Genomic DNA, 26,890 nt, shown 5'->3' on the forward strand with positions numbered 1-26,890 from the left:
CATAAAAATTTGTCTAATTTCTGCTAAGAAAAAAAAATACAAATCCTGTTAGAGTCTACTTACAAGTGGGTGCTAATATCAGGTCACATGAAGTTGCTGATATGTTCACAAACATCAGGCTGCTCTCCCAGCAAAAGAACAAATATTTAGTGGTTTTTAAAAGGTCTTTAAGCCCAGACACACACCAAACCAACTTCAGAAAACTAGCAGTGATGAAAGCCGCCTGCTGCATCGCCTCACGTCTCCTGAGTCTCAGCCAAAAAGTTGCACATGAGCACATCGCAGAGACTACAGCCATTGCCAACCAGCACGTACGTTCTGCCCTGCATGAGAGGAAATAACTTTCCACACTGGTAGACAGCAGTATTTGCCATTAAAAGAGGGAAACCAGAAGACTGTCTTGATGCAAGTTAGCCAGTTAGCACATTAACAACACAATTGCAGTATATTGTATTTCTAGCAAAGCACGTGCCCTCAAAATGCTATACAGGCTTTCTGCCATCTGACTGGTAAATCCAAAACCAGGATGGGGTGTAATGACTTTTTAGTGAAAGAAAATGTATTTTTACAAGTTAACTGCTGAAACTTTGAATGACAGTTTCACATGATTTCAAGTCTGTTTTTAAACAACATTCAGGTGCCCAGATTTTAAAAAACTGTGAATCCATCTTTTAATGGAAAATAAATAATGATTCTTGATGAACAACTATACTCATACAATTGATTCCTGTATGGCCACCATCTTTCTACAAAGAATTTGTTATCACTTACCTGTATGGTTTGTTGCATTACCTTGAAAGTTAGGCCTTATTCTTGGGTCATAGCTGACCATCAGACGATTCAAAATGTTAGAGGTGGAGTTGGGCGGAACCTGGGCCAAGTCTTCTGGGGACAACTGGCTGTTACATAGAAATAATAACAACTGACATCAAATCTAAAACACTGGAAATATAGACCTTTTTTTTTCTTCCCAAACACACTGGTTATAAAAACAAACAAGGAAAAGTACTGAGTATAACACAGGGTCAGTGCATTAAAATGTTTTCATAAAGTGCCTAACAACAAAACAATGCACTAACTGTCATATTTTTTGCTGAACTTAAACCATCAACATTATTGACCAACAACGCAGCCTTACCATTGTACATTCCTTCACCAAATTCTACTTAATAGAACAAGCTTCACTGTGCAGTGTTGAGAATCAAATCATTATTTAAATACCACAGTGGCTTGAAAAAAGGCATTACTCCAAGACATCATTTTGACCATAGCAGAGGAGGATCTTTGGGTGGACCTGGATGGGCACAGGCCAAGCAGTATTGTTTTATCTGTCTTTCTGCTCATGCTGTGCAGCTCTCTCTCCCTCGTTGAACCAAACTTAATTTCCCTGTTGTTATTCTGTGGATGGCTACAATGGGAAAAATAGAACTTAAGCCAAAAATTATATACAACTACAGAAAGTACAACGGCTGAGGTGGGCGGGTCAAAAAGTGACAAAGCAGTATTTTGAGCAGGGTAATTTCATAGTCAAATTGGCGATTGGGACCAGAAAGTGAGACTGTAGAGACGAGTGTCGATTGTCGAGTGTTCAAAGTTCAAACTGGTGGAGTCTCCTTGGCCAGATTTTATAAATTCGCTACTTGATTTCAGACTTGTCTGATGCCATTCCCCAAATTTGTCATGGCAGAGCCATAGCACCGCAATGGAAACAGGATGAGCAGTTTCAGCAGATGCTGCTTAAGTGAGAGATCCTCTGTGTGGCGGCTGAAACCAAAAAGTTACAGATGAAGCAGGAAGAGCCAGAAATAAGCTCTGGAAATACATTACCTCCAACAAGAGCTAAATAGGCCTCCCTCTCATATTTTTGAAAAGGAGGAGCAGTCCTTATAAATGATAACATTGATAATTATGATAATAATAATTAACCACAATCTAATGTAAACAATAAAAAAAACATTTACACTGATGTCCATTTGTTCCTTTATATGTCCTTTACATTTGGTTGTAACGAGCAGGCATTTAACCGGCAATTTGTTTGAACTGAAGCAATACATTGGAAATAGCTCCACGACAAGGAGCTGATTAAAACAGCAAGACAGATCTGTCTGAACTTCTAAGGTGATAACAATGTGTGAACAGACTAGTGATCTACCGACGTCCTCAGGCACTGCAGGGACCACAGGGTGCACGTCTTCCTCCTGCACCGGCTGATGGTGTTGCCTGGGGAGGGGGATCCTCGTGGTGACACAGATGTTCTGAAGGACAGTGCTCACTGCTACCACAGCGCAGACACTTTCATGCTGCATCTGCATCTCCACGTGCAGGCAGTAAAAGCTACAAATTATAGCTAATGATTTGGGCACTGTCAAGCCCAAATTTTTCACTAAGTGCCAAGTTTGTTTGTTTATTGACTGAATTATTTAGTCCATTTTTCTTTATCTTTGTCACTCTCATACTTTGTCACTCTCATACTCTCATAATCAACATACGGCGATGGTTTAAACGAAAAAAGAGAAAGGTCAGCTCTTCTTTGTGAGGTGATCTGTCCTGTTCAATGTGTCAGCACCACAGAGAGCATCCTCCTCCGTCTCCCTCTGCCCCCTTCGGCCAATGACGCTATCCATGGTGCTGACGCATTCGTGGCAGAGCTGAACAAAATATGCACCAATTTTAAGGGACTTCAATCCTTTCTCTTTTTTAAACTTTAACAAGCGATCTCATGTTAGCATGAATGGTGCTTTAGCATTGTTCCTGCTCAGTCCTTGGAGGGATTATCAGTGCTTTTAGCCATTCCCACTGTCACTTAGAAGCAGCATGTTCATTCTGCCAGCCTCGAAGTCCTGGTATAACACTCTTTCCTGGAGGATGAGTGCATCATGGGTTGATCCAGGCCATCTTGCCACCAAATGAAATGGCGTCACAAAAAATCAGATCATTGATTAAAAGTTATTCCTTGTGGGTGACATATAGATACCCATGTTAAGGTGCTTGGAGTCCCACTGATGGAGCTCAAGATGCAAGGAATGCCGGAGGACTGGCAGATTCGATTTATCCGTGCCCACTCTGCTTCAGTGGGGTGGGTTTGGTCCATAAGGGTCCACTAATTGAAAGAATAACAGGATAGGATAAATAAAGTAGTGTTGTGTTGGTATGCCTGGTGCTGTAACCCTTGGGTGCCATGAAATGACTGTTGCAACTCTCTCTCTCTCATGTGTTGTCTCTCAGAGCTAGATCAAATTAATTATTCATAATTAATATGCTATTTGAAGCCTAATTTTTATACAATTAATATTCATACTGGTTTAAATAAAACAAATGATTGTATTCCCCCATGTTTACTGAGCAACAGTTTTGTGTGAAAGGAATTAAAAATCTGTCCCATAGAGATGCCTGTCCCAAATATAGGCCTGTTGAGTTCAGTGGTTTTAGAAAATAATAGCCTGGGCTATTATTGTAGTTTTACAGTAGTTAATATAGAAACTGCGTAGATCACTGATTTTTAAAGCTCAGCCCAAGGAACCTGTAGTGAAGAGGGATGGAGCACGGACCCCCTTCTGCATATATTGTATAAAACAGAGTTGCACTTGTAATAATTATCAGAATATTTGTGGGTGCATTAGCCTCACCCCGTGCACTTTTGCTAGTGGTTTCTGAGGTGGGCGGTGTATCAGAGATCCACTGTATGTCCGTACACCTGAAATAATAATACAGCCAATTGGCCAATATGTTTCAATAGTACATAACCATTAGCTAACTAGTTTGCCTCACTGGCATGGACAGGTGCAGCACAGTAATTTAGTGTTAGCTAGCTCACATGATTGCACAAGGATTCATGGTTAGGCTATCATTAATCGTATGTGCTGCAAGTTAAATGGGTTTTATAAATAGGCCAATTTATCTTAGCTAATAATATGGGTCTTACTTTGGGTCTTAGCGAGAAGAGGGCTTTAGCCTTTTTGTTTTTTTGTAAAAATGCTGAACTCCTAAATGTACTGGGATTTTCTCATAACTCATAATAGATATTAAGGGGGCTCTATGCAAAATTCAGAGCACAGTAGTAGTAAGGACATGGTTCTCAATGTGCTGACAGAGCTAACGCATTAACCGGGGGAAACTGGAGGGCGGTTGCTACACTTCTGTGATGACCCTGTCCTGATATCAGCAGTCAACACCTGCTGAGCGCAGTGCAGAGCGAAGGCAATGAGCTAGCCAGTATGATACACACATGCACTAACATTCACGCATGGCTGAAGCGACTTACCACAACAAACCACAGATGTAGCGTGACTTCACTCTCTGTTCAGAACAACATGACTCCACTTTATCTTTTCATAGCAAATAGTGGTTTGCTTCTATATTAATGCACTGAATGTTGCATACACAACCTTTAAAGTTTTATTCTACTGAATCTTACTTATTAACTAGCGGAGCTACTGAGCTCTCTCACCAACAGCTGCTTAGGCTGATTGAGACAGACTGTAGCTCTGATTATGACTATAGCTGTGGGATGATACAGTGTTGGCCATTGCTGTGATTGTGGCTGTAATGGCTGGGTTTTGGTTATGATTATGGCTATGGGACATTAGTTTATAAATGGTCTAACACTGTGTGTGCACATGGCTGAGCGTTGTATTGAATCTACTGTATGAACCCCAGTAATGAATTAGTACCACATGTGTCATATGATATAAGCACAGCGAGTTCAAATCCTGTGTGACTTAATGATGCTTTCTTAGCTAATATTAATAGGGCCAGTAAAGAGTAGCCGCTGTCACAACCTATAATTCTCTGCCACTCCTTTTATTAACATTCCCACATCTATGGCCTATGCATTTTCTAGGACTTTTCTCCATCCATCCTTTAGATGCCCTCAAACTTTGCCATCGCTCCCAGTTGCTTGACTCCCACTTCAACCTGCTCACCTGTTCCTTGTTCCCCAATGAACCCCTGCAGCAGTTTTTTTTAAACTGGTAACCCTTAGTAGAATCTCACTCACTTGCCTGCCAAAATAAATAGTATAATTATTATCAATATTACTAAGCCCTGAACCCAAGTATACTGTCCATCTGGTGAAAAGTAAAATGAAAAGTACTAAAACAACTTATCAGTCAGAAAGCAAGAGAAAAAGGGAAGCAATGACAGATGAAAGAAACAGTTTTCCCTGACCAAACCCCAACACATGATGATGCAGTTACACAGAATACACCACTGATCATTAGACCAAAAACATCCCATGAAAAGGTTATTTTGGCTGTAGAAGAAACAGTTTAAAAAGTCAATCAAGCATCTGTCTAGAAGAAAATAGAACAGCAGAAAAACCTTTAAAGCACGTTTATAAATGTGATAACTTTTGGATTGTTCACTGATGTTGGTGTTAATAGCTGGTTCACCCTACACATCTACATCACAGACTGTATATAAGGATGGATACATGTCTCCACACTGTACAGAAGTGAGGCTAAAATATCCCGGATACAGCTGCTGCCATCTTGCTCTGGTGACATCATTAGTAGTCAGAGTCTACGCAGTAGCTATGTCCACGATATCAAGTTTCCTGCCCATACACCCGTCCGATGAATCGTGAGCAGCGCCAGTGAATGCGAGCCCACAGATTTGCTCACACAGTTGTCAGTCGTGTTGTAAAATCCCAATTTTATAGCATTACTTGACTAATTAAAACCAAACTTATCAGAAAAACGCTTGAACATACAGCTGTGTGATAAAAACTACTGTACTTAAAGTTTTTAGTTTAGCTCATGTCTCATCCACTAACATAGAGAGGCGGGCTTTAGGACCTATACGGCAGCCAGCCACTAGGGGGCGATTAAGATGTTTTGACTTCAGTGTTGGAGAGCTGGCATATATTCCATCTTTATAGTCAGTTTTTGGTCTACATAAACACTTTTCACTAACCTGTATAAATAAAATGTCCTTGCCTGGTCTTACTGTCAGTATCAGTAATACTGTCAGCACAAAAAACAAGGTACAGCATTAATATTTGGATAATGTGACAAGGTGGGGTAATGAAATGATGACATATTGTGAGGATAATGTCAGAAGTAATGGCAACACATTGAGAAGAGTCGAATGTGAAGAACATAGTGTATTTACTTACGATGGACACACAACTTGCTTGCCTTTCTTTCCCTTGGATTTTCCTTCTTTGCCTGCAGTCAGTTGCCAACAACACAGCAGCAACACTAGCAAGATCATCAGCCTCAATCCAGCTGCCATGGTGCCTAAAAAAGATGAAAGGACTGGCCTTAACACATGTGTAACACATAACTTTACAATAACCTTAACAATATTGCCAAAATTCTTACAAGATTTTGCAACTTTTAAGACCCCATTACAGACTTGAAAAAACCCCAGAGACAAATCCATCAACTTTTTGGGCAGACCTTAACTTCTTGTCCTTGAGGAGAGTCGCCAGTGTTTCTCAGGGAATGTGCCAACATGTAGCTCTCCTGACCGACTGTGTTCAGTGAGCAGCAGCGTTCGGTCAACCAATTATCAGCCAGACAGAAACATGAATGTGATGTCATGTGAATGATCTGTGAATGTGCAAACTTAATGACCAATCACTGATCCCCATTGTTTGTAAGGGGAGCTTTTTTCAGAATACACACTTCACATGAGTGAGTATGTTACAGGGTCTGGAACAGCTTATAGGTTCTCTGACTTCCTTCCCTGCTTAATTGTTGATTCTAAGAATGTTTTCACACCTGTAGTTCAGTTCATCTGTATCTCATCAGAGGGAAAAAATGACACATTGTTGCATTTTAGTTGTAATTTGGTTCCTGTTCACACTGACTTTTTGCAAACAAACCAAGAGGAGTAAACATGAAGTTCTACTGACAAACAGGTAACTGGCTGATTGGACAGTTTTGGTGTTTGTCATCCTGCATCATCTTGACCCACCTGGGGAAATCAGATTTTGGTGACTGACAGAAGTTTCTGCAGTAGCACTTTAATAGTTTTAAAGTGTTTATATTTATGTTGTTTAGTTTCACAAAGAGCCCATTAGTAGGCTATTATTAGACTGCAAATCACGTTATGAATAATGACTTGCATAGAGACAGGGTGAAAGAAGGCGTCTTGTATAGTAATGATTCGGGGCTTAATACTGTGGCATCACTGTCACACACTTTTTAATGGACTTAATGAACAGACAACGTACTCAGAGTCAGATCCAATGATGGCAGTTTTAAAAGCCTTTTAATGAGGCAAAATACCCTCACTGACATGCCTATGTGTTACCATGGTTACATGGATGCATTAGCATAAATAGGTTATGGGCTATACATGGCCTTTAGCAGGATCAGTTATCAGATCGTGGACAGATTTCATGATCATCAGATGGATTTATTATTGGTGTAGCTGATGAAATCACAGGTCTGCTATCGTAAAATCCTGAGGTTGGTTTGTTTTCTTTCACACCACAAACAAACCGCATCAGGGTCTTTTCAAGTGGTCTTGGTTTGGTTGTTTGGTCCGCACCAGGGTCCCATTGACAGCTTTCACACCAGCCCAAATGAACTGTATTAACCGTGCAAACGTACCTGAGATCATTTTAATTGAGCCAAACAGGTTAGGTGTGAAAGCACCCTAAATTTCCCGTGGGTATGAATGTGAGTGTAATTGGTTGTCTGTCTCTCCATATCAGTCCTGCGATATTCTTACAACTTGTCCAGGGTGTACCCCACCTCTCACCCAATGTCAGCTGGGGATAGCCTCTAGCACCAGGGTAACCCTGACCATGATAAGCTGTTACAAACAATGAATGAATGAGTGACGGGTAATGTGTGTCTTGGTCATGCACAGTAACTTCCTGTAGTCACCACTGGTCATCTGGCAACTGCTCAGAGCTAAGTAAAAGACTGAATCGCTCATACCTAAAGAAACACTTCTAGATAGACAACTGGCAATTGCTGAGTTTATTTCTGTTGTCACTTTCACCCGAAACCATAATGTTAAACGATATATAGTTCAACACGATGGTCTGACCTGTTGGCCGGTTAGCATCTTTGATCAACTAAATTTACCAGTATGGAAGTAAAGTTATGTACTGCTGTGGATGGGGGCTGCAGCAAAACGTATTTCAACCTCATAAAAAGGGCCACCTAAACTTATCAGTTTAAGTGTGCGCTGTACATGGAATATTTTCACTGCTTTACCTTATGCAGTAACTGATCGAAGCAGCGATAGACCAGCAACTACCATGTTCTAAAACTACTGTTTTTGTTCATGGTGGCCTTGAGATAACAGATTCAGTTCCCTGTCAGAAAGGGCTGTCTGACAATAAGGTAAAGTGCTGAAAATATTTTACATATTTAAGCGTGTCCTTTTCTAGATGGCTAAAAACCAACCAATTGTGGCAGCGTTTGCTCAGGGCCGTTTCATTTTATGACTGTTTTGCAGAGGTTTTCTATCTGGAAGTTACTGTAAAAAAACACTGTGGTTCACTACAGAATATCATATTTCATTTTATAGAAAAGCACCTCTCCCTGACATAGGCAAAAAGCAAGTACCAAACAGCTGGCATAGTGTGGATCCATTCATTAATTATGGGAAGCTTCCGACGCTCCATGAAAGTGACCTTGGAACTTTTTTGAACACAAATCTCCAAATCACATTTTGTATTTGATGTGTAATAATATACCGATTGCATATCAGGCAGACAGAGTCTTTTTACTGATGCAGAGCAGCACCAAGGTGTTTAAAGATATTAATTAACTTTTATGGTTTGCACAACTATAACTGGCAGTGGTGGTTTGTCAGCGCCTATTTATTCTGCACATACATTTCCTCTTGCTGGCCCTACTTGCTGACTGCAATTTAACTCCCTGCACCTCCTCAGCCTCCTCTGGCATGAGTTTTACGTATGGCCTCAGGAAGGTTCTTCATGGTTAGGTTTATTAATCACTGTGTGTCTTGGGGACAGTCTTTGTCAGGTTTTCACAGATTTGTTCCATGTGAGCAGGATCACCCTAAACTAAACTACATGTCATGTTAAAATAAAAAGTTAAAACTGGATGAGTTTCCTGTCTGAAATGCAGTTTTTTTTTTTACCTTTTAAAGGTTTATGTCAAGTTTATGTACCTCGCCACTGTCAACAACATATTTAAAAAACACTGGTCCCAGCCATAGATTGTAAAAATAATGGACATAGCTACCATGATGTCACCCACTGGTTTGTGGTAATTGATAGTTTTAATGACTACTTCTGCTTGAGCACTCCTTATTATAAAGTTACAGTACTTTTACTTGATTAATGAAGAAGATATGAACAGTTATGGCATGTGTGCAGTTCCTCCGCGTGTTAGCTTTTCTTATCTAAGGACTGATTTAAATAGCACTGGAGAGCTTATGTAACTATGTAATTATACCAATCTAGTCAGTGCAACAAACTGGATCCTTTTTTGAACTAGTCTGACTGGTTAGTAATAGTCTGATATAATGCTGAACTTTACATATATATATATGTATGCTGATGGTGAGTAACTTTCTGGGCAGTACCTTGTTGTTTGGGAGGCAACGATGCAATAAATCATTGATAAGTGACGACATTTTATTTCCAACACCAATGTCCCACACAGAAGATGGGTATTTGGGCATCTTTTTCTGGAAAGCTGTGGAACTTTAAGAAATAAAGACTTTTCTGACAGACTCTGTGATGCTTGCCCATAGTTCAGGGTCTGTTGAGATGGTCCTCCTGCAGCTGCTGGTGATTGTCCAGCCTATCAACCTAATCGTCCCTGTTATTGGAGCTCTTGTCTTCATTCCCAATGTCTCCAAATTCAGTTGCTGACATTTGGTTCCCATCTTGACTTACATTAGCTGGTGCGTCTGCCTAAAGGTCTTTGCACACCGAGTCTTTTTTTTTTTGTCCGAAATTGTCGCAAGTCTAAAAATAAAAAAAGATAAATAAAGACCTCACATTGTGTCAGTCGTGTCTACACACAAATTTTCAGAGCAGGTGTAATTTTCTGTATTTTTTCACATCTGTCAGAAGCCTTTAGAGAGTTGTTGGACCAAGAATCAGAGAAGAAAATGTGGCAGCGCAACATGACAGAGGTTCAGGGTGCACAGAATAATTTCATGACTCAGCTCACTCTCAACAGGTCAGATAGTAATATTCAGGTGGATAAAGATGAAGACAAGAAGGATGTGGACCGCACACAGAATGTGGAGACATACAGGGTGGACAGCTCTGCCACTTCATGCAGCTGTGGTGCCAAAGGCAAGACAGGGAGGAAGTGAAGACAGCCAGATAGGTAACTCCAGTGGAGAGAGGCAGGATTAAAAAAATGCATCTGGAAAAAACTGACTCAGTGAGCAAAGGCCTTTGGTGGTATTGGTCAAACTGACATCAGCGTTGCTGCTAGCAGCAGTGCAAACACACTAACTTTACTGCAAGTCCCCTCTGCTTCTGCAGATGGTGGAACACCAACTGTTGTTTCTGTACTTGTTGCATCTTTCTGAAGAAAATAGTTCTTGATTGCAGATATATTCTGAGTTATGTCTATGTGCTGTGATTGTTTTTCTGTTTTTAGTTTTGTTTTGTTTTTTAGCAAAATTGCTTAGCTGTCAATTTTGAATTTATCTAATATGATACCAAATTTGGTTGCACTGCATTATTGTTGATTGCCTGACTATGATTTGGAAGAGTGTGGGAGAGCACATTGACGTAAAAGAATAAATCAATACTTACAATACATGTACTGCTTTTTGATCAGACGATTGATGCCACTCCTGTGTTTGTATGCTCTACTGTCAGCAGCTGGCCAACTTAGTTTAGCACAAAGACTGAAAACAGTGGGAAACAGCTAGCTTAGCTCAATCCAAAGGCAACAAAACCCACCTACCGGCACCTATGAAGGTAACTAATTAATGATCTTATTTTTGTAACCTGTACAAAAATCAAAGTGTAAAAACACAAATTGCTGTTTTAGAGTGAGGGATTATGTACCGAACTATTTCTTGAGAGGTAACTTCCTGGATCTTTTTTTTTTTGTTTTTTGTTTTTGTTAGGAGATTATTATAATGTTAGAGCACTATGAATTTGTTTTTTCCCTTGCAGTGCAGAGTAAAAAGGGTAAATAAAAAAACAACTACAAAACACAACTGCATTAATGAAAAGATGAATATCCAACATGCTTTGGATACAGTATGTGACAAACAGGAAACAGGAATGTTGCTGGTGGGAAGGACAGATAAAGCAAGGCATCATCTGATCAACAATTGTAAGGGAAACCATGTGAGCAGATAATTGGACCAAGGGAGGTGATTTATATTGCAAAGGGACTAAGCATCGATCCTTGCAGTGCCTCAGTAAGACCTGGACTCTTTCCCTCCCATGCCATTGCCCTACGAGGCAGGACTTAAACCATGCAGAGTAGCACAGGATGTAAGATGAGAACTGACCGAGCAAACATTTGTTTTTTAAGACAAAAAGAATGTGAAATTTGGTGATGCTACCCCACTACTTATGGGAAGAAATAGCTTGAAATGCCCTTAGAAATGTGCTTAAATTAAAAGTGTTGCTGCACTTGCAAAACTTTTTCGACATGGTCCCCTCTGACTCTCATGATCACCACAATAACTGTTGCACATGTTCCAGAGAGATCTTCCCTGAAATCTGGAAGAAATGAACAAAACTGACAACCAACATTACACATTTACGTTATGTTTTCCTCAGGTAAATACTGCAAAAAGTAGTAGTAGTGCCATGTAGTGGTAAGATTTGCAGCTTGCAACCAGCTGAAATATCCTTGTTAAAATTCCTTTAGTGTTTTTTGTTAAGGAGCTTTTAACTGGGAGCTTAATTCTAACTGACGTCTCTTCCACGCCAAAACAAATGGACCAGACTGAAACCGGTAAAAACACTGATTTATAACGTGAAACTGCTTTATTCAGTGTTTCTCCAATGCTGTTAGGCATGTCACAGACAGGCCGCTCATCCAGTAACTTGAAATGTGGATCCCCAGATTTTTCTGATAACTTAAGATCCAGATGTTCTCCGCAGAGGTCTCGTCCTCCTCAAATAAAACATACCAGGCGATTTAAACCAGAAAAACACTGAATAAAGCAGTTTCACATTTTTTTAAAAAAATCTGTGCTATTCCAAGTTCAACAACATGCAGTGTTGGGATGATTACTTGTGACATGTAATAGGTTACAGATTACTAGTTACCCTGTTAAAAATGTAATAGGTAATGTAAGGCTGTGTCTGAAATCATTCACTCATTCACTCCTCCCTACTCACTATATATAGAAAGTTCTATGTTGAGGACTTATATGATATGATATATTCATCTGCAACATGAAAAAAAACTTTCAGACACTACTCAGGTCATTTTCTTGGCACCGTTAATTTCGTCATTGCTGTCGCACAATTAAAACATGTTATATCAACGTCAGCTGGTGAACCATCCATAACAAATACTGACATGCATAGTTGTGATAAAAATATGAAATTAAACTGAGCGAATTTTCCCCTAAAGAACATTACAAAGCACTTTGTGGCCGTTTGTGTTGTGTTGAGATGCTGCTCTGCTCACATTAAACGTGTGCCTGATACAAACATTACACTGGCAGACAGACCAGCAGAGAGAGAGCAGTGCAATTGCAACCTTGCCTACTAATGTAGGTCATTTTCTGTCAAACCTTTGTTGTGTTGACGTTTGTTTTACCAGTAAGTCATGTAATAACTTGTGAATTTAATGTGTAACATTTTGCATTACACCATTATGGCACAAATCAGACCTATTAGTGACTCAGCTTGCTAACATTAGCTATTATTATTAGCTCTACTCTGTACAATAACTGTTAAGCACTACAGAAGATTGATTGCCAATTCAATGTTATCTCTTCGAGGAGCGACAATTACACATGAAACTTACAGTTTATTACATGGCAAAGAAACTGGTAAGCAAACTTCAACATGTCATTATAATCAGAATCAGAATCAGAATCAGATTTATTTGCCCAGGACGTGTGTACATATAAGGAATTTGACTCCGGTAGACTTGCTCTCAGTGTACCAGAATTGACATAAGTGCTCAAAAATTAGACAAGTTATAAGTTAAACATGTACAGCAGGTTGTAATTGAGTTGCTGTCTCCTCTCACAATGCATGATGGGATATATTGCTTGGTGAGTCACCATCAGTTGTACACTACTTTGGTGCATTGTGGGATACTTTGATAAATAAATAATTTCCACTATACATTTGGGCATCACTACTAAATGGCAAATTTACTATATAGTGAGTAGTGAGTGATGTCAGACACAGCCTAAGTGTTACTTCATTAAAGTAATGTAACTTATTACTTTTGATTATTTTTTTCATTACTTTTCTAGAAAATGTTTTAAACTGGGCAATAAACCTGGAAAATGTCAGGAAAAAGGCTCTGCATAAAGGAGGCCTTCTTGCATGGCAAAAAGATGTAAAACAACAGAATGACTGTTATATTCTACACAAACCTTTTAATGAAAAGAACATATTCAGATGTGACCCCTTTGTAATCAGCAACATTTTGATAAGTAACTGTAATTTAATTACATGTTTTATCTTTGTAGCTGTAACTGATTACAATTGCATTTATTTTGTAATTTAATTACAAGTAAGTAGCTACATGTAACTAATTACTCCTTAACACTGCTGATGTGAATACGCAAATGACCCTTTGTAGAGCCAGTGTTTGGTTTGTCCATTCAAAGCAACTGTAGGAACATGGCGGTGCAAGATAGCTATCGCCGTAGACAAGGGCCCGCTCTCTGTGTAGATATAAACAGCTCATTTACTGCAAACAAGAAGAATGACATGCGATTTAAAATATATATATATATATATATATATATATATATATATCACCAATTAATTGATTGTTGTAAGCGTTTTAAGTTTAAATAGACAGAAATACTCCAGTTTTGCAGGTGATGCCATTGCCTCAACTTGTGTGAAGGTGTGTGTAAAATCACCTCTCCCCAGTGGCACAGCCAGTGTAAGTCACCTTCTCTGGGGAGACGAAGGTCCAGAGCTTGAATCCCTTGGGGCTAAGTCCTACTTGCCAACAATGCAGCCATTCATGCGTGTGGTATGTTTCTAAGTGCTCAATGAGGTCATATCAAGTTGAAGATTTGCACTGACCCCCCTCATTGCTGCTTGTAGCTATATTTAAACTTAAACGCTTACAACAGTCAACCAGAAACCATAGATTACCAGAACCATCCACAAACATGGGAAATTCTAAAGCAGCAGCCAACCATGTAAGAAGACATAAGAAAGGACTAAATTACAGAGCACACGTTAAAGGAGCTGATGGATTCACATTTATTCGGGCTATACCTTGTATAATTCCATCCGACAAATAAATGATGGATGGATGGATGGATGGATGTTGGTTATAAATCTTAAAAAAAAATCCCCAAAATATTAGACAGTACACCCAATTTGTGATTTTTTTGAACAGAATATGTTGTGCCTACAATACAAATTGCAGCAAGGCATTCAATATCACTGTGAACTGACTGACAACAGATAACAAAGAATGTCTGTTGCACATTTGGTAGCAGATAAATGAAGACTTGAGGATCTATAATGAAGATGTTATTTGATTTTGCATATCTTCAAAAATATAGTAACAGACCTCTGAACTGACTATAGGTTGAGGTGAGGCAAACTTTTGTCATGATTCCGTGGATGTGCTGAAAAACATCTCAGCTCAGTAGGACGTACTGGTAATTTATTATTATTTTTCAAGTTTGGAATGTGAACCAACTCTGATCAATGCTTACCAAATTTTTGCGTGAGCTGAGTTGGGACCCTACATCGAGCAAACCAAATTTTATACGAATCCATGTGCTTGTCTTTGGAAATAGGGACTTTTCATATTTGTGGTGCCCCCTAGTGGCAGAATATCCTAAGACTGTGTAGGAAAGCTTGGACCTAGCAGTTGAACACATACACCAATTTTGGCTGCAATTGCTTTCACCACTTTTGATTCATAAGTATTTATGTAAAATTGAACTAAAAGACACAGGTCTAGAAGGTATAATTTAAAATACATTCATTCATTCATTCATTCATTGTCCATAACCGCTTATCCTGGAACAGGGTCACGGGCTGACATTGGGCAAGAGGCAGGGTACACCTTGGACAGGTTGCCAGACTATCAGTAGCTAAATTTCTTTAATAACTTTAGATCAGGAAAGTCTGGAGATGAGTTTTTGGCATGATTGGACTAAGTTAAGCATTTTAGAGCAGAGGACCATTGGCTCAAAGACACAAATTAATTGAGAGATTAAAATGATAAAATGATTTTGACTGTAAGCCAAGCTGTTTTGGAGATAACTGTAAAAACTCTATTGTTACCTTGTGGTCAATAAGTGTCATTTCATGTGCCTGAATGGAGGGTGGAATTTGCAACCCGCATGCCAATTTTGGTGATTTTTGGTCTTACAACTTTGCTGCACAAACACTTAGCAGAGAAAAATAAAAAGAAAGAAAACTGAGAACAAAAACAATAGAGCACCAGGCTTCTTTGCTTGAACCCTTAAAAACACCCTGTCCAAGTTACAATCGATTCAAATCAGAATGTGTCAAAAATTGTTCAAAAACTCTAACTGGAAAGATTTTCTTATATAAATAACCTTGCGTTCATGAGAGCATTGTGTATCTTAGATGTATGCTACTAAGAAGAAAAATTAAAAAATATATTGTCCGTTGCCTGTTCAGTGTCAGTTTTTTGTTTTGTTTTGTTTAATCTGGGGAGCAAATCTTACAGTCAGAGACTCCCATTTGTCATTTTTGATTGCCAAACTTAAAGAGGGCAAGTCTTATCTTACACCAGGAAAGAGAGAGTGGAGATATGGTCACATGCTGGCTGTTCTCATAAACTCGTTTTCTTACGAAAAGTAGTGGACCCAAAGTCGTACATATCGCGCATATCTTTAAAGGCTTCGAACACAATGCACTGATCAGAATCAGCCTCAAGCAGTCTGGTAAGAAGGCAGGTTGAAGTGGCCGATGAGACATAAAAATACGGACTTTTCCCTAAAGACACGTATTTGGAACCATGTGATCTTTGAGCCAAATTTAAATCATTTTAGGGTACGTCCTCACCATGTTTCTTTTCCTTAACGTAACGTCCGTAAGTATACGTCAGTTATGTAACTGTGTGTTAAGGATGTAATGTTATTCATAGGGTGCTATTTTGATATCAAACAAACCGCTCTATCAGATGGTGTCACATGAGAGTGCTGCGGCAAGGAACTCTTTTCTTCAACTGATTGATAGAGAATAATAATAACCTCATCCCTGATGTATTACAGTTTAGTCTCTTTCTGTGTGCAACCAAAATCAACTAAAACCAACCCTGAATTTAGTGCACTGCTGGCTATATGAGAGGAGGACAGAAGCAGGCTGGGGTGTAGCAGAAAGTAAGTGTAGCTCACCAGGGCTCAAACCTGCATCCTTTCTTGTTGTTGGCATACAAAGGCATTCAGCATGATATGGTCTGTCAGAAGCTAGTTATTTCATAAGGCTTAGCTGCAATTAAATTCCCTCTACCTAATTACAAAACATTTTATGGGTACTACCTCTGCTGTGACAGTAAGACGTTTCATTTTTTACCATCCTTATTGAGATATAGATAGCATAGAATACATGACATAGTCTTAAGCAAAGTTATGTTCTAAGAATAGATTTTTAGGAGTTTGCATTGTAACAATTAATGTCAATAAAACTCTGAATGAGGTAATGACGGTGGCACATGCAGATGCAGCGGCCAATAGCTCCCATGAACTTTGCTAAATAATTGTCTTAATTTGTTGTCTCTTCGCCTTTGTTGCTGGACCAAGTACAGCCTATGAAAGGGACACTCAGCATCATCAGAGAAGGAAGGACAGGGATTGGATTAAGTGCAGCAGACCTTGAGACAATCATTGCCCATGGCATCTTCCAACCACAGAGGACAAGGAGAGGGTGGAGAGCTGGAATAAGAGCTAGGGCTGGCCCATCATGGAACTATGAAGACTATTCCACTACCCAGCCAGCTCCTGACTGATGTCTGGTTGCAGGAAAGTGGAATGGATTAGATCATATTTAAGCTACCCAGCAATGGAAGATCGGAGATTATTATGCCTACATTTTTGTAGAGACCTGGCTCCATCGTGGCATTCTGGATCAGGCTGTTTGATGGACAATGTTTCCCATATGTGGAAATTTTAATGTCAAGATGTGCCCTATGTTTTCTACCCAGATTATTCACCTGTGTTTTCATTGTTGCTGTTTACATTACCCCTAATGTAAATAGGGATGCACTTTTGTTTTTGGTTTGTTTGTCTTGTATTACACAAAATAACTACAACTGCATTTTGTGTGCAACCTTGTGTTGTACAATGACCATTAATGAATATTGAACCTGGAGCGTTGATTCTTACGTTTGGAAAGAACCCACGAGTCCTAGTTTCAAAGCACAAATTTACACCATAGTTTTCGTCTCTGGTACTCTTCACTGCTGTTTCCTGCTGTTAATATCTGAGCATTTATGTACCAGTGAGAAAGGTATATTCATAAAAAAAATTCATTTAAAAATTCACTCTCATCAGGAGAGTGAAAAGAAAATATGAAGATTCACAGAACCCCTGCCCCTCATCATTTCTAGCCCTGTTGGCAAAAACATAGAGAGAGAAACTGGAGGGACAGGGAGAGGGAAAGAGAGTTGACTATAGAGTGTGTGGGTTGGGTTTGGGGGGGGGGGGGGGGGGGGGGTACTGCGGCGTTAGACTACACAGTCAAGATGCGATGACACAGCTTGCTGAGGCTGTTGTGGTCACACACACAGACATTGTTCTCTATCTGTAACAAGTCCTGAATGTAATGTATTCCACACGCACAGGTACTAAACAGGCTCATACATGCACACAAGGACAGGACAGCCCCAAAACCAGAGGCATCGTCCTTCAGTTTGATGTAATAAGATGAAGTACTCTCTCTGTATTGCTCTCTTTCTCTCTCTCTCATATGGAAGCACATAGGCTACATACACACACACACACACACACAAACCCCAACACACACACACACACACACACACACACACACACACACACATGCTGTACCCCATGATTGCAACTGCAGAGAACATTAAGAGACAGACAGACCCATTGCATATTTCTTCTTACCTCTAGTGTGTTGAATCATCAGCTCTGCTGCATAACAGGGAGTCAGTGGTTAGTCACTGAGACGCTGTTCTGGCTGGAGCCTGACTGTATGTCCTCTCTCTCTCTCCCCTCCTCTCTCTCTGCTCTGCCGTCCTATGTGTGTTCCTTTATCTGCACTGCTCTTGCGTCCTATTCCAAGTTCCTCTACGCCTGCCTATAGGGAAGTAGCACAGCACTGTTATTGACTCTCCTCTCTTCTTAACACAAATACAAATCTTCATCAATAGGCTACTTTTACGGATGAGTTTACCTAAAGGTGCTAATGCAGAGAATAAAACAATATTACTGAATAATTTTGCTCACAATAAGAGACAGAAGAAGGAGAAATAATTGGGAGAAATTAAATAAAGAGAATTAATTTAAAACTTCAATTGTGGGGGTAAACATGACGATACAAGAAAAGCTTTTTAATTTTGTCAAACAGATTTTCATCCATTTCACCCATTATGGAACTGTACCAAAATCTGAATCTGTTATTCGGGAAAGCACAAATAATGGAAATCAATATTTATTTGACCCAAAGTTGCTCATTATTATTCAGTGAGGGGGTGGGGGGGGTGGGGGGGGGGGGGGGGGGGGGCATGATGTCTCTTTCTTCAGATTGATTCATTATGTGTCAAACTCCATGGAATGAGAGGCAGTACGTAGCTATCAGCAATGTCAGTGCTTTCTTGATGTTCAACACTGGTGAATATATCTCCGAAACCCTAGACGGCGGTGGAGGACTGTGTTAAGTGCTGTAAAGTTTAGTTCAAATCAAACTTTATTTATATCCACCTTATTTTTCAAGGAAACACGGAGGCAAAACAGAACGCAGCCAGCTTCCGTTTTTTTTGTGCGATACTTCCGGTCCAGCACTCTTACCACTGTGTTAATGGGAATCGCCTTGTTGTTTACCTTGTTGAGTTTAGTTATATATATGTATATATCACATTTTTCACGTCACTATATCACCGTTTAGACTAATCTGATGTTTGTAAAGTCTATAAACACAATGACTGAACAAACATTATTTCTGTGTGTGTAATTATTAACATGGTTATCGTAGATTAGCTGGGCTAACCGTTAGTTGTTAGCCGTTAGCCGTGTCTGTAATAACTCAATAACTCAATAAATGGTCCGTGAAAAAAATATTTTTTCCAGCGGATGTCTTAGTTACAACATGATTGACCTAACTGGAGTAGTTTCATGTCGTATCCAACAACGGGAGGCTTTTAACAGATGACGTCCTGATGTTAGCTTTGCTGCTAGTGTTAGCTGTCCCTGTCAGCTGCAGCACTGATGCTTTCTAGACATCGCAATTTCCCAAAACTGAATAAATACCACACATAGCAACACAAAACTGCTTTGCTAGCTCAATCATGTTGTAACGGCTGGATGGTTGATGCATACACGCTGATTCGGGTGCTATCAGAGCCGATCCGCGCATCACTATGGCTTAATGATCAACTCAGTCAATTAAAACAACCCGTCCTGTGTTAGGAGTGTATGTCGCTGACAGAAAGAAAGAAAGAAAGAAAGAAAGAAAAGGAAAAAAAGAGACAGAAGAGCAGCGTACACCTCACATATTTATTTCTCACAGTTGAGCACACGTGTGGCTGGCAAGCAGAAGCACTGTCTGTGTGTCTGTGTGTCGAGGGTGCGAGCCACAGCTTCAGCTGCTCAGGTAGAGAGGCTGTGTAGCCCGTTGTGTTTTTTCGCTGATTCGGTTCTGCAGGTTCTCTGTTGGTACACTGGAGACGGGGATCAAGCAGTTTGTCTCACTCGGGATAGACTGTGCTTTTTCGTTTCATAGTTTATGATTGACGTGCAATTTATTTGCGTTTAAAGGGAATTATTTTTACCGGTAATTACCGGATAACGGAAATGTGGGCACAGTTATCTATATAAAATACACAGACTAACCAACTAACTAACTGATTGACTAACATAAACAATTGAAAATTAAAAAAAAAAAAATAGCTTGCACTGTTAGCTCCAGTAAGGGAAAGCGTGAGGGAAAGCGGCTGACAGGAAGTCACGCACAAAAACACGGAAGTTGATCACTATTTACTTCCGTGTTTGAAATAAGGTGGAAAGGCTAGTTGATTCAAAACACACATAAATATGGCTTAATAGAGACAATTACAAACACAAGTACGCAAACTGGCTTCACTAGGCTATAAATCGCAGAACTGACAAACACTTGTCTTTATCTGGACACATTTCCCCCACCAATACAACATGCTAACGTTATTAGCACAAGTCTATGGCGTTTTACATTGTATAAATTAGCCTAGCGTCTAGCGATCTTTGCCTCTTCTCATATAAAACCAGGAACAACAGCAACATGTAACAAAGGTAACGGCAGGCTACATAATTTGGCTCCATTACAACTCACAACATTCACCGACAAAACAACTGTCTTATACTTAAAAAGTTTTCCAAGCAAATACAATACAATACAATACAAATTTATTTATATAGCACATTTAAAAACAACAGCGTTGACCAAAGTGCTATACGTCAAATATAATATACAAAAAGTCAATAAATAAAACACAAGAAAAGAAAACACAAAATAAGACAACAAAACACTGCCAACATGCTAAGGTTATTAGCGCCAGTCTATGGCATTTTACATTGTATACATTAGCCTAGCGATGAGCAGAGATTTCCTCTGCTCATATGAAGCCAGGATAAATCCCGAAGTACAAATCTCTTAAGGATAAATCACACACAAGACTTAAAATGCTATTTTAGTCAAGGCTTTACTGTCTTCACAATTAATTGTTTCTTATGTGTGAAATACAAGTAAATGCAAGCTTTGTTTCCAATGAGGGAAATGGTGACAGTATACAGAAACAGGAGGTCTGGTCAGCGTTGCCAGGTGGGAAATGTAGGATTATCGTACCAGAGACTCAAAATTATCGTATTTTGAGGGAAATTATTGTACATCTGTCATAACTAAAATAACAATCCTACTGATGCACTATAGGCAATTGTACAACAGTTAGTTTCGACCGAGTAATTTGATTGGACGAGAGGCATTCTGTGAGTGCTGATATAGAGTATAACATCACTGGGACTTGTAACAGTAAAATCACTCCGCTCACAGATGTTATAAATATAAATACAACCATTAATTAACCAGCTGTCACACTCGCTACATTGACGCAAACTGACACTGACATAGTGACTTTCAGAACAGGCAGAAAAGTTGTGTAGTACTAGTGTGTACCAGGCATAATGCAAGTCCTGAGTCTGACCTGTCTGTCAGCGAGTCCTCCTCCATCTATTGAGTCGTGGGGATTTTACTGACGATCCTGCACAATGTTTTACACTCCACCGTGGACAATGGCAGCATTTCTTCTACCACGTAGCTAGCCACAAACTCCTGGGCTTGATCTGGACTGACTGAGTGGTGTCTCTTCATAAATCCATACCTGCAGGTAGAAGCCTCCCAGCCATGCGGAGGTCAAACCACGTAGCTGTGTCATCTGCTGGAGGAATTTGTACTCTCTATCGTTGGTGGCCGAGGCCAGGTGGGCACCCAGGATGTTGCAGTGCTCCTGTCAGACAGAGGATGCAAATAGGAATCTTTGTGACTAAACAACTAAATAGTTGTTTCATTTCATTTCTGCATTTTCTTCCTCCAAATGATTGTCTTTAGCTTTGATGTGAAAAGCTCATCTTTTCGAGACGGGGACTTCCGGTTTGCTGATGGAGTAGATAGACACAGAGAGTCCCGCTCTCCCAAGTCAACCATAGTTCTCACCTGGTGGGTTAACTCATTTTTCAGCAAAAGGGGTAGATGAGTGGGAGAAGAATCACCAAAGGCCACAGAAGAGAGGAAAAAATGCCGAAACCTCAAGATAAAAGTGCCTCAGTGGCGAAAGCTAATAGCCCTGACCCGGATCAAGCTAGCAACCGTAGCACGCAGCACGTAATTAACAGCGAATGCGGAGATGTAATTAGCGCAATAAAAAAGAGTTAAAAAGAGACCTCAAAGGGGACAACGAAAACCTGAGACACAAAATTAACCACCTGGGACAAGAAATCAATGGCAAACTCGACAACATTGTCGTGGAAATGCAAAGTCTGTCGGAGCAAGTCAGTGAAATGGAGACCCGCGTGGAACAGGTGGAGAGCTGGGTGGGAGAAGCTACCGAAGCTCTCTGCACCTGCCTGGAGCAGCAGAGGGTCCTGCAGCACAAACTAACCGACCTGGAGTCACAGTCAAGAAGAAACAACATCCGCATCTTCGGTGTGGCAGAAGAAGAGGAGGGAAACTCGGTACAATAGTTCATTGATAAACTCCTACGAAGCGAGCTGCAACTTCCACAGGACTTTGACTTGAAAATACAGCAGGCTCACCGGTCTCTGGCACAGAAACCTTGTCCCGAAGCCCCACCGAGGCCCATTATTATCAACTTCCAGGAGTTCACAACTAAGGAAATGATACTGAAAGAGGCCTGGAAGAAGAGAAAAATCCAGCTGGGCTCCAGAACTCTCTACTTTGACCATGATTATGCGTCTGAGATCGTGAAGAAGCACAGGGAGTATATCAGGATAAAGACAGCCTTAAAGGAAAAGGGGATTCGTTTCCAAACACCTTACACGAATATGCGGATCCACTGGGACACCGGGGCTCGGACATACAGCAGTGCACAGGAGGCGCAAACAGACCTGAAGAGACGCGGCTTTCAGGTGGAGCAGCCGGAGGCAGCCGAGGAAGAGAGCAGTCTGGAGACACAGCTTTGTGAGCTACTGGGGTGGCAGCGGGCTGGCGGTCATGGTGAGAAAGGCTCGGCGGTGGCTCGGAGAGTGAGGGATAAACTACAGGAGTTTCAGGGAGATCACGCCGAGCAGGCGTAGACGGAGATTTAAACAACATGACAGTGAGACTGTTTATTTCACTCAGGCCTTGTGTTGATCGCTGAGCGCTTGGGAGAGGTGGTTCACTCACTAAACGGGAAACGTTGGACTAATAGGATGGGAGAGCTCTTGCCTTTAGGCTCAGCAGCCATCCTCATCATTGGGCCCTCTCCTTATTAGACGCTTTACCCTCGACCCACCAACGGGGTCACAGTCAAGGAGGAGCACAAGTCTCCTTCCTGTTTGGAAGTCAGTTCATATATGTATATTATAGTTATTGTTCTGGTTCACAGTATGTTCATGGGGGTTACTAACTCATTTACTATTCACAATATGTATGGTTGGATCTCATGACTTGAAACTTGCTTCCTTAAATGGGAATGGACTGAGTAATCCAGTCAAAAGGAGTTAAGTGTTAGCAAAAATTAAAAAGGATAACAGGTTATTTTCTTATAAGGAGACACACATGTCAAAACAAGCACATGAGAAACTTAAAAGGTTTGGGTATGTAAACTCCTTTTTCAGCTCTTGTAAAAATAGTCGGAAAAGAGGGGTGGTTATTCTGATTTCTAATTCTCTTAACTTTGAACTAATTAAGGAAAATCGAGACAAAGGGCAGGTTTGTTATAATCAAAGGAAGGATTGATAATGTTCTGGTCACATTTGCTAAAATATTCACCCCACCAGAGAGTGATAGGAAATTCTTAAAATTTGTATTTGACATAATAGTCTCAGAAAGTGAAAGACTTTTGGTCTGTGCTGGAGACTGGAATACAAGTGTAAAAAGACAAAAATCTCTTAGGTCAAAAGACCTTACCATGTTAATTAAAGAGACAGGTCTGTACGATGTTTGGAGGGATGTACATGTATCCGAAAAAGACTTTACTCATTATTCAGCTACTCACCAAGTGCACTCCAGAATAGATTATTTCCTGTTGAACACTATAAATAGACACAGGGTGAAGGAGTGCTCAATAGGAATATCAGATATATCTGATCATAATATTATTTATTTAACTATACATCTAAATAACAGACCAAAGAGAGACCAAAAATAATGAAAACGTGGTGAAGGAAATTAAGAAAGAAATTAGTGACTGTATTAGAGAAAATAAAGATGGTCAAGTAGATCCAACTATTGTGTGGGACGCAGTTAAAGCAGTAATGAGAGGGAGATTAATCTCAAGAACAGCTTACTTAAAGAAGACAAGGAGGGCGAAATTTGATGAATTAGAGAAAACACTGAGAAATTTAGAGAAACAACAACAAAACGATAAAGACATAGAATTGACAAATCAGATAAAAGAAGTCAAAAGACAAATTGAGAACATTTTAAATGAAGAACTAGAAAAGAAATTGAGACTCACAAAACAAACTTTTTATGAATCAGGCCCGAAAGCAACAAAAATTTTAGCAAGACGTCTTAGGACACAACAAATAACAAATTCAATAAACAAGATTAGAGGCCCTTTAACTAAGAAAGGGGCCTATGAGACAGAGGATATTCATAAAATCTTAATCTCATAAATTACTATAAAATTCTACATTCACAGCCGATGACGGCAGATGAAGATAACATTAAACAATACTTGTCAATGCTAGATCTCCCCTCCATAGGATTTTGTGATTAACATTTTATTGTTTTCCAATTTTGACAGTACAACCGCATGTACAACAGCATCAGAATCAGAATGAATTAAATGATACAATTATAACATACTTTCAACAACCCCCCCTCCCAAACAAACAAGCCCCCTTAAGCCATATACTAATCCTTGGTTGTTAAAGTGTAACATTGTGCTCCTTCATGTTTACAGACCTGTCTCTAATAACCACAACTACACTTGCTGTACCATTAATGAGAAAAAATAAATAAATAACAGAGGGAGAAAAAGTAAATACGTAAACACAAAGAGTGCAAACAAACACTGCTTGTACCAATACACATATCTGCCTAATCACATACAGTACATACGTCCATACATAGATGCAATCTGTAAGCACAGCATTAAAAGAGAGAATTTTTTTTTAAAATAAAAAGATAGAAAAAAAAGTACAGGTTTACAGTCCTCACAAAAACTTCAGCCTTGCATCCCTCCACTATATAACCCCTTTCATGGGCCCTTTAAGAAATCCAAATAATCCCCCCACTTTCCTTCATAATGATCTAGTCTATCCATTTGTTTATATGACATTTTCTCAAATGCCGCAACTCGTGCCATTTCTGCAGCCCACTCTTGCAAAGAGGGCACCCCCTCTGTCTTCCAACCTCTGATCAGTATCTGTTTGCCAATCATTATACTAGTTTGGATTGGTTATATGGGATTTGTGTCCCTGTAACCTCACATAAATTATCATAGACCCTGGCCCAGAATTGTTGGACTTTTTCACAGGACCACAAAACATGTACCAAGTCTCCCTCTTCAGATTTGCATCGCCAACAGTCTGATGTGGGTGTGACCTAATCTAAACAATCTAGAGGGAGTCCAGTAAAAGCGATGTATAATCTTGAATTGAATAAGGCGTACCCTTGCATCCTTTGACCCTATTTTAACATTTCTAAAAAATCCTATCCCAATCTTTGGGATATCCCAATGCCTTTCTCAGAGCAGAGATGGGCCCATCACCAAGAGTCTGCATCACCATGCTATAATACACAGGTGCCTCATGTCCTTTTCCAAAACACTGTAAAATCTTTCCTAAAAGTTCTGCACTTTGGGGGACTGATGTAATGGATCCAAAAATCCCTATCAACATATGGTGAAGTTGCAGGTATCTATGAAAGTGAGACCTAGGAATGGTAAACTCTTGCACTAGGTCCTCAAAAGATTTTAAAGAGCCATCACAATACAGATCCCCCCAGTGTGACCATACCATTCTCCTGCCATACCTTTCAATAAATGGGGAATTTACCAATTCATAATTTCGGATTTAACAAAATACTTGAAGAGGCATTTAGAAAGGGGTCAAATTTAAATATTCGAGCAATCTTAGTCCAAATTAATTTAAGATGGGAGATTACTGGGTGGAGTTTTGCTTCTTTAGTTAATTTAGTAGACAAGATTTGCAGGGGGGGCGGCACGGCGGTGTGGTGTCGCCTCACAGTAAGAGGGTTCCCGGTTCGATCCCGGGTGTGGGAGTCCCTCTGTGCGGAGTTTGCATCTTCTCCCCGTGTCAGCGTGGGATCTCTCTGGGCACTCTGGCTTCCTCCCACAGTCCAAAGACATACAGCTGCTTCTGGGTGCTTATATAGTACATGAATCCATTTTATAAATGTCATACCAAATCCGAACTCTTCCAAAATTTTGAATAAGTACCTCCATTCAACCATGTCAAATGCTGTTTCAGCATCAAGCAAAATCGCAGCAACTGGTGGTTGGGCGTCACTCACAGACCACATGATATCAACAAGGCGTCTGATGTTATCTGAGGAGCTACGGCCATGAATGAACCTCACTTGGTGTGTATGGATCAATGATGTAATTACAGTCTAATCGGTTTGCCAAAAATCTATATTATTTTAACATCTATCTGCATTAATGAAATAGGGTGGTAATTCTTACAGTCATTCAAATCCTTACCTTTCATAGGAACTAGACTAATAAGGGCCTGTCTCAAAGTAGCTGGTAGTTCACCCTTCCTTCCTTATACACTTCTAGTAGAGGTGAAGCTAGCTCTGTCGCAAAGCTCTTAAAAAATTCCCCCGTAAAGCCATCTGGCCCTGGTGCTTTATTTGACGGTAGAGCCTGTATAACCTCTTTAATCTCCTCAACAGTGATATCTAAGTCCAAGAAATTCCTCT

At 40.0% G+C, this 26,890-nt stretch overlaps 1 protein-coding gene across 2 annotated transcripts in view; it reads right to left on the reverse strand.

Annotated features, from left to right (window-relative positions):
* The window catches only part of LOC117254873 (glycine receptor subunit beta-like), a 45,436-nt gene extending 27,086 nt beyond the window's left edge, over positions 1-18,350 (reverse strand). Inside the window, exons 1-3 of one of the 2 annotated variants that reach the window (XM_033623322.2) lie at positions 18,193-18,350; positions 6,116-6,239; positions 793-899 (exon numbers count right to left, since the gene is read on the reverse strand). In XM_033623322.2, the coding sequence (XP_033479213.1) occupies positions 793-899; positions 6,116-6,239; positions 18,193-18,211 (250 nt within the window). In that variant the 5' untranslated portion in view covers positions 18,212-18,350. The remainder of the gene's footprint in view (positions 1-792; positions 900-6,115; positions 6,240-18,192) is intronic. The other variant, XM_033623321.2, reaches the window with a different exon arrangement.
* Between the last annotated feature and the right edge of the window lie 8,540 nt (positions 18,351-26,890).

Source organism: Epinephelus lanceolatus, chromosome 3 (genome assembly GCF_041903045.1).
Source record: "Epinephelus lanceolatus isolate andai-2023 chromosome 3, ASM4190304v1, whole genome shotgun sequence".
NCBI classification, from domain to species: domain Eukaryota; kingdom Metazoa; phylum Chordata; class Actinopteri; order Perciformes; family Serranidae; genus Epinephelus; species Epinephelus lanceolatus.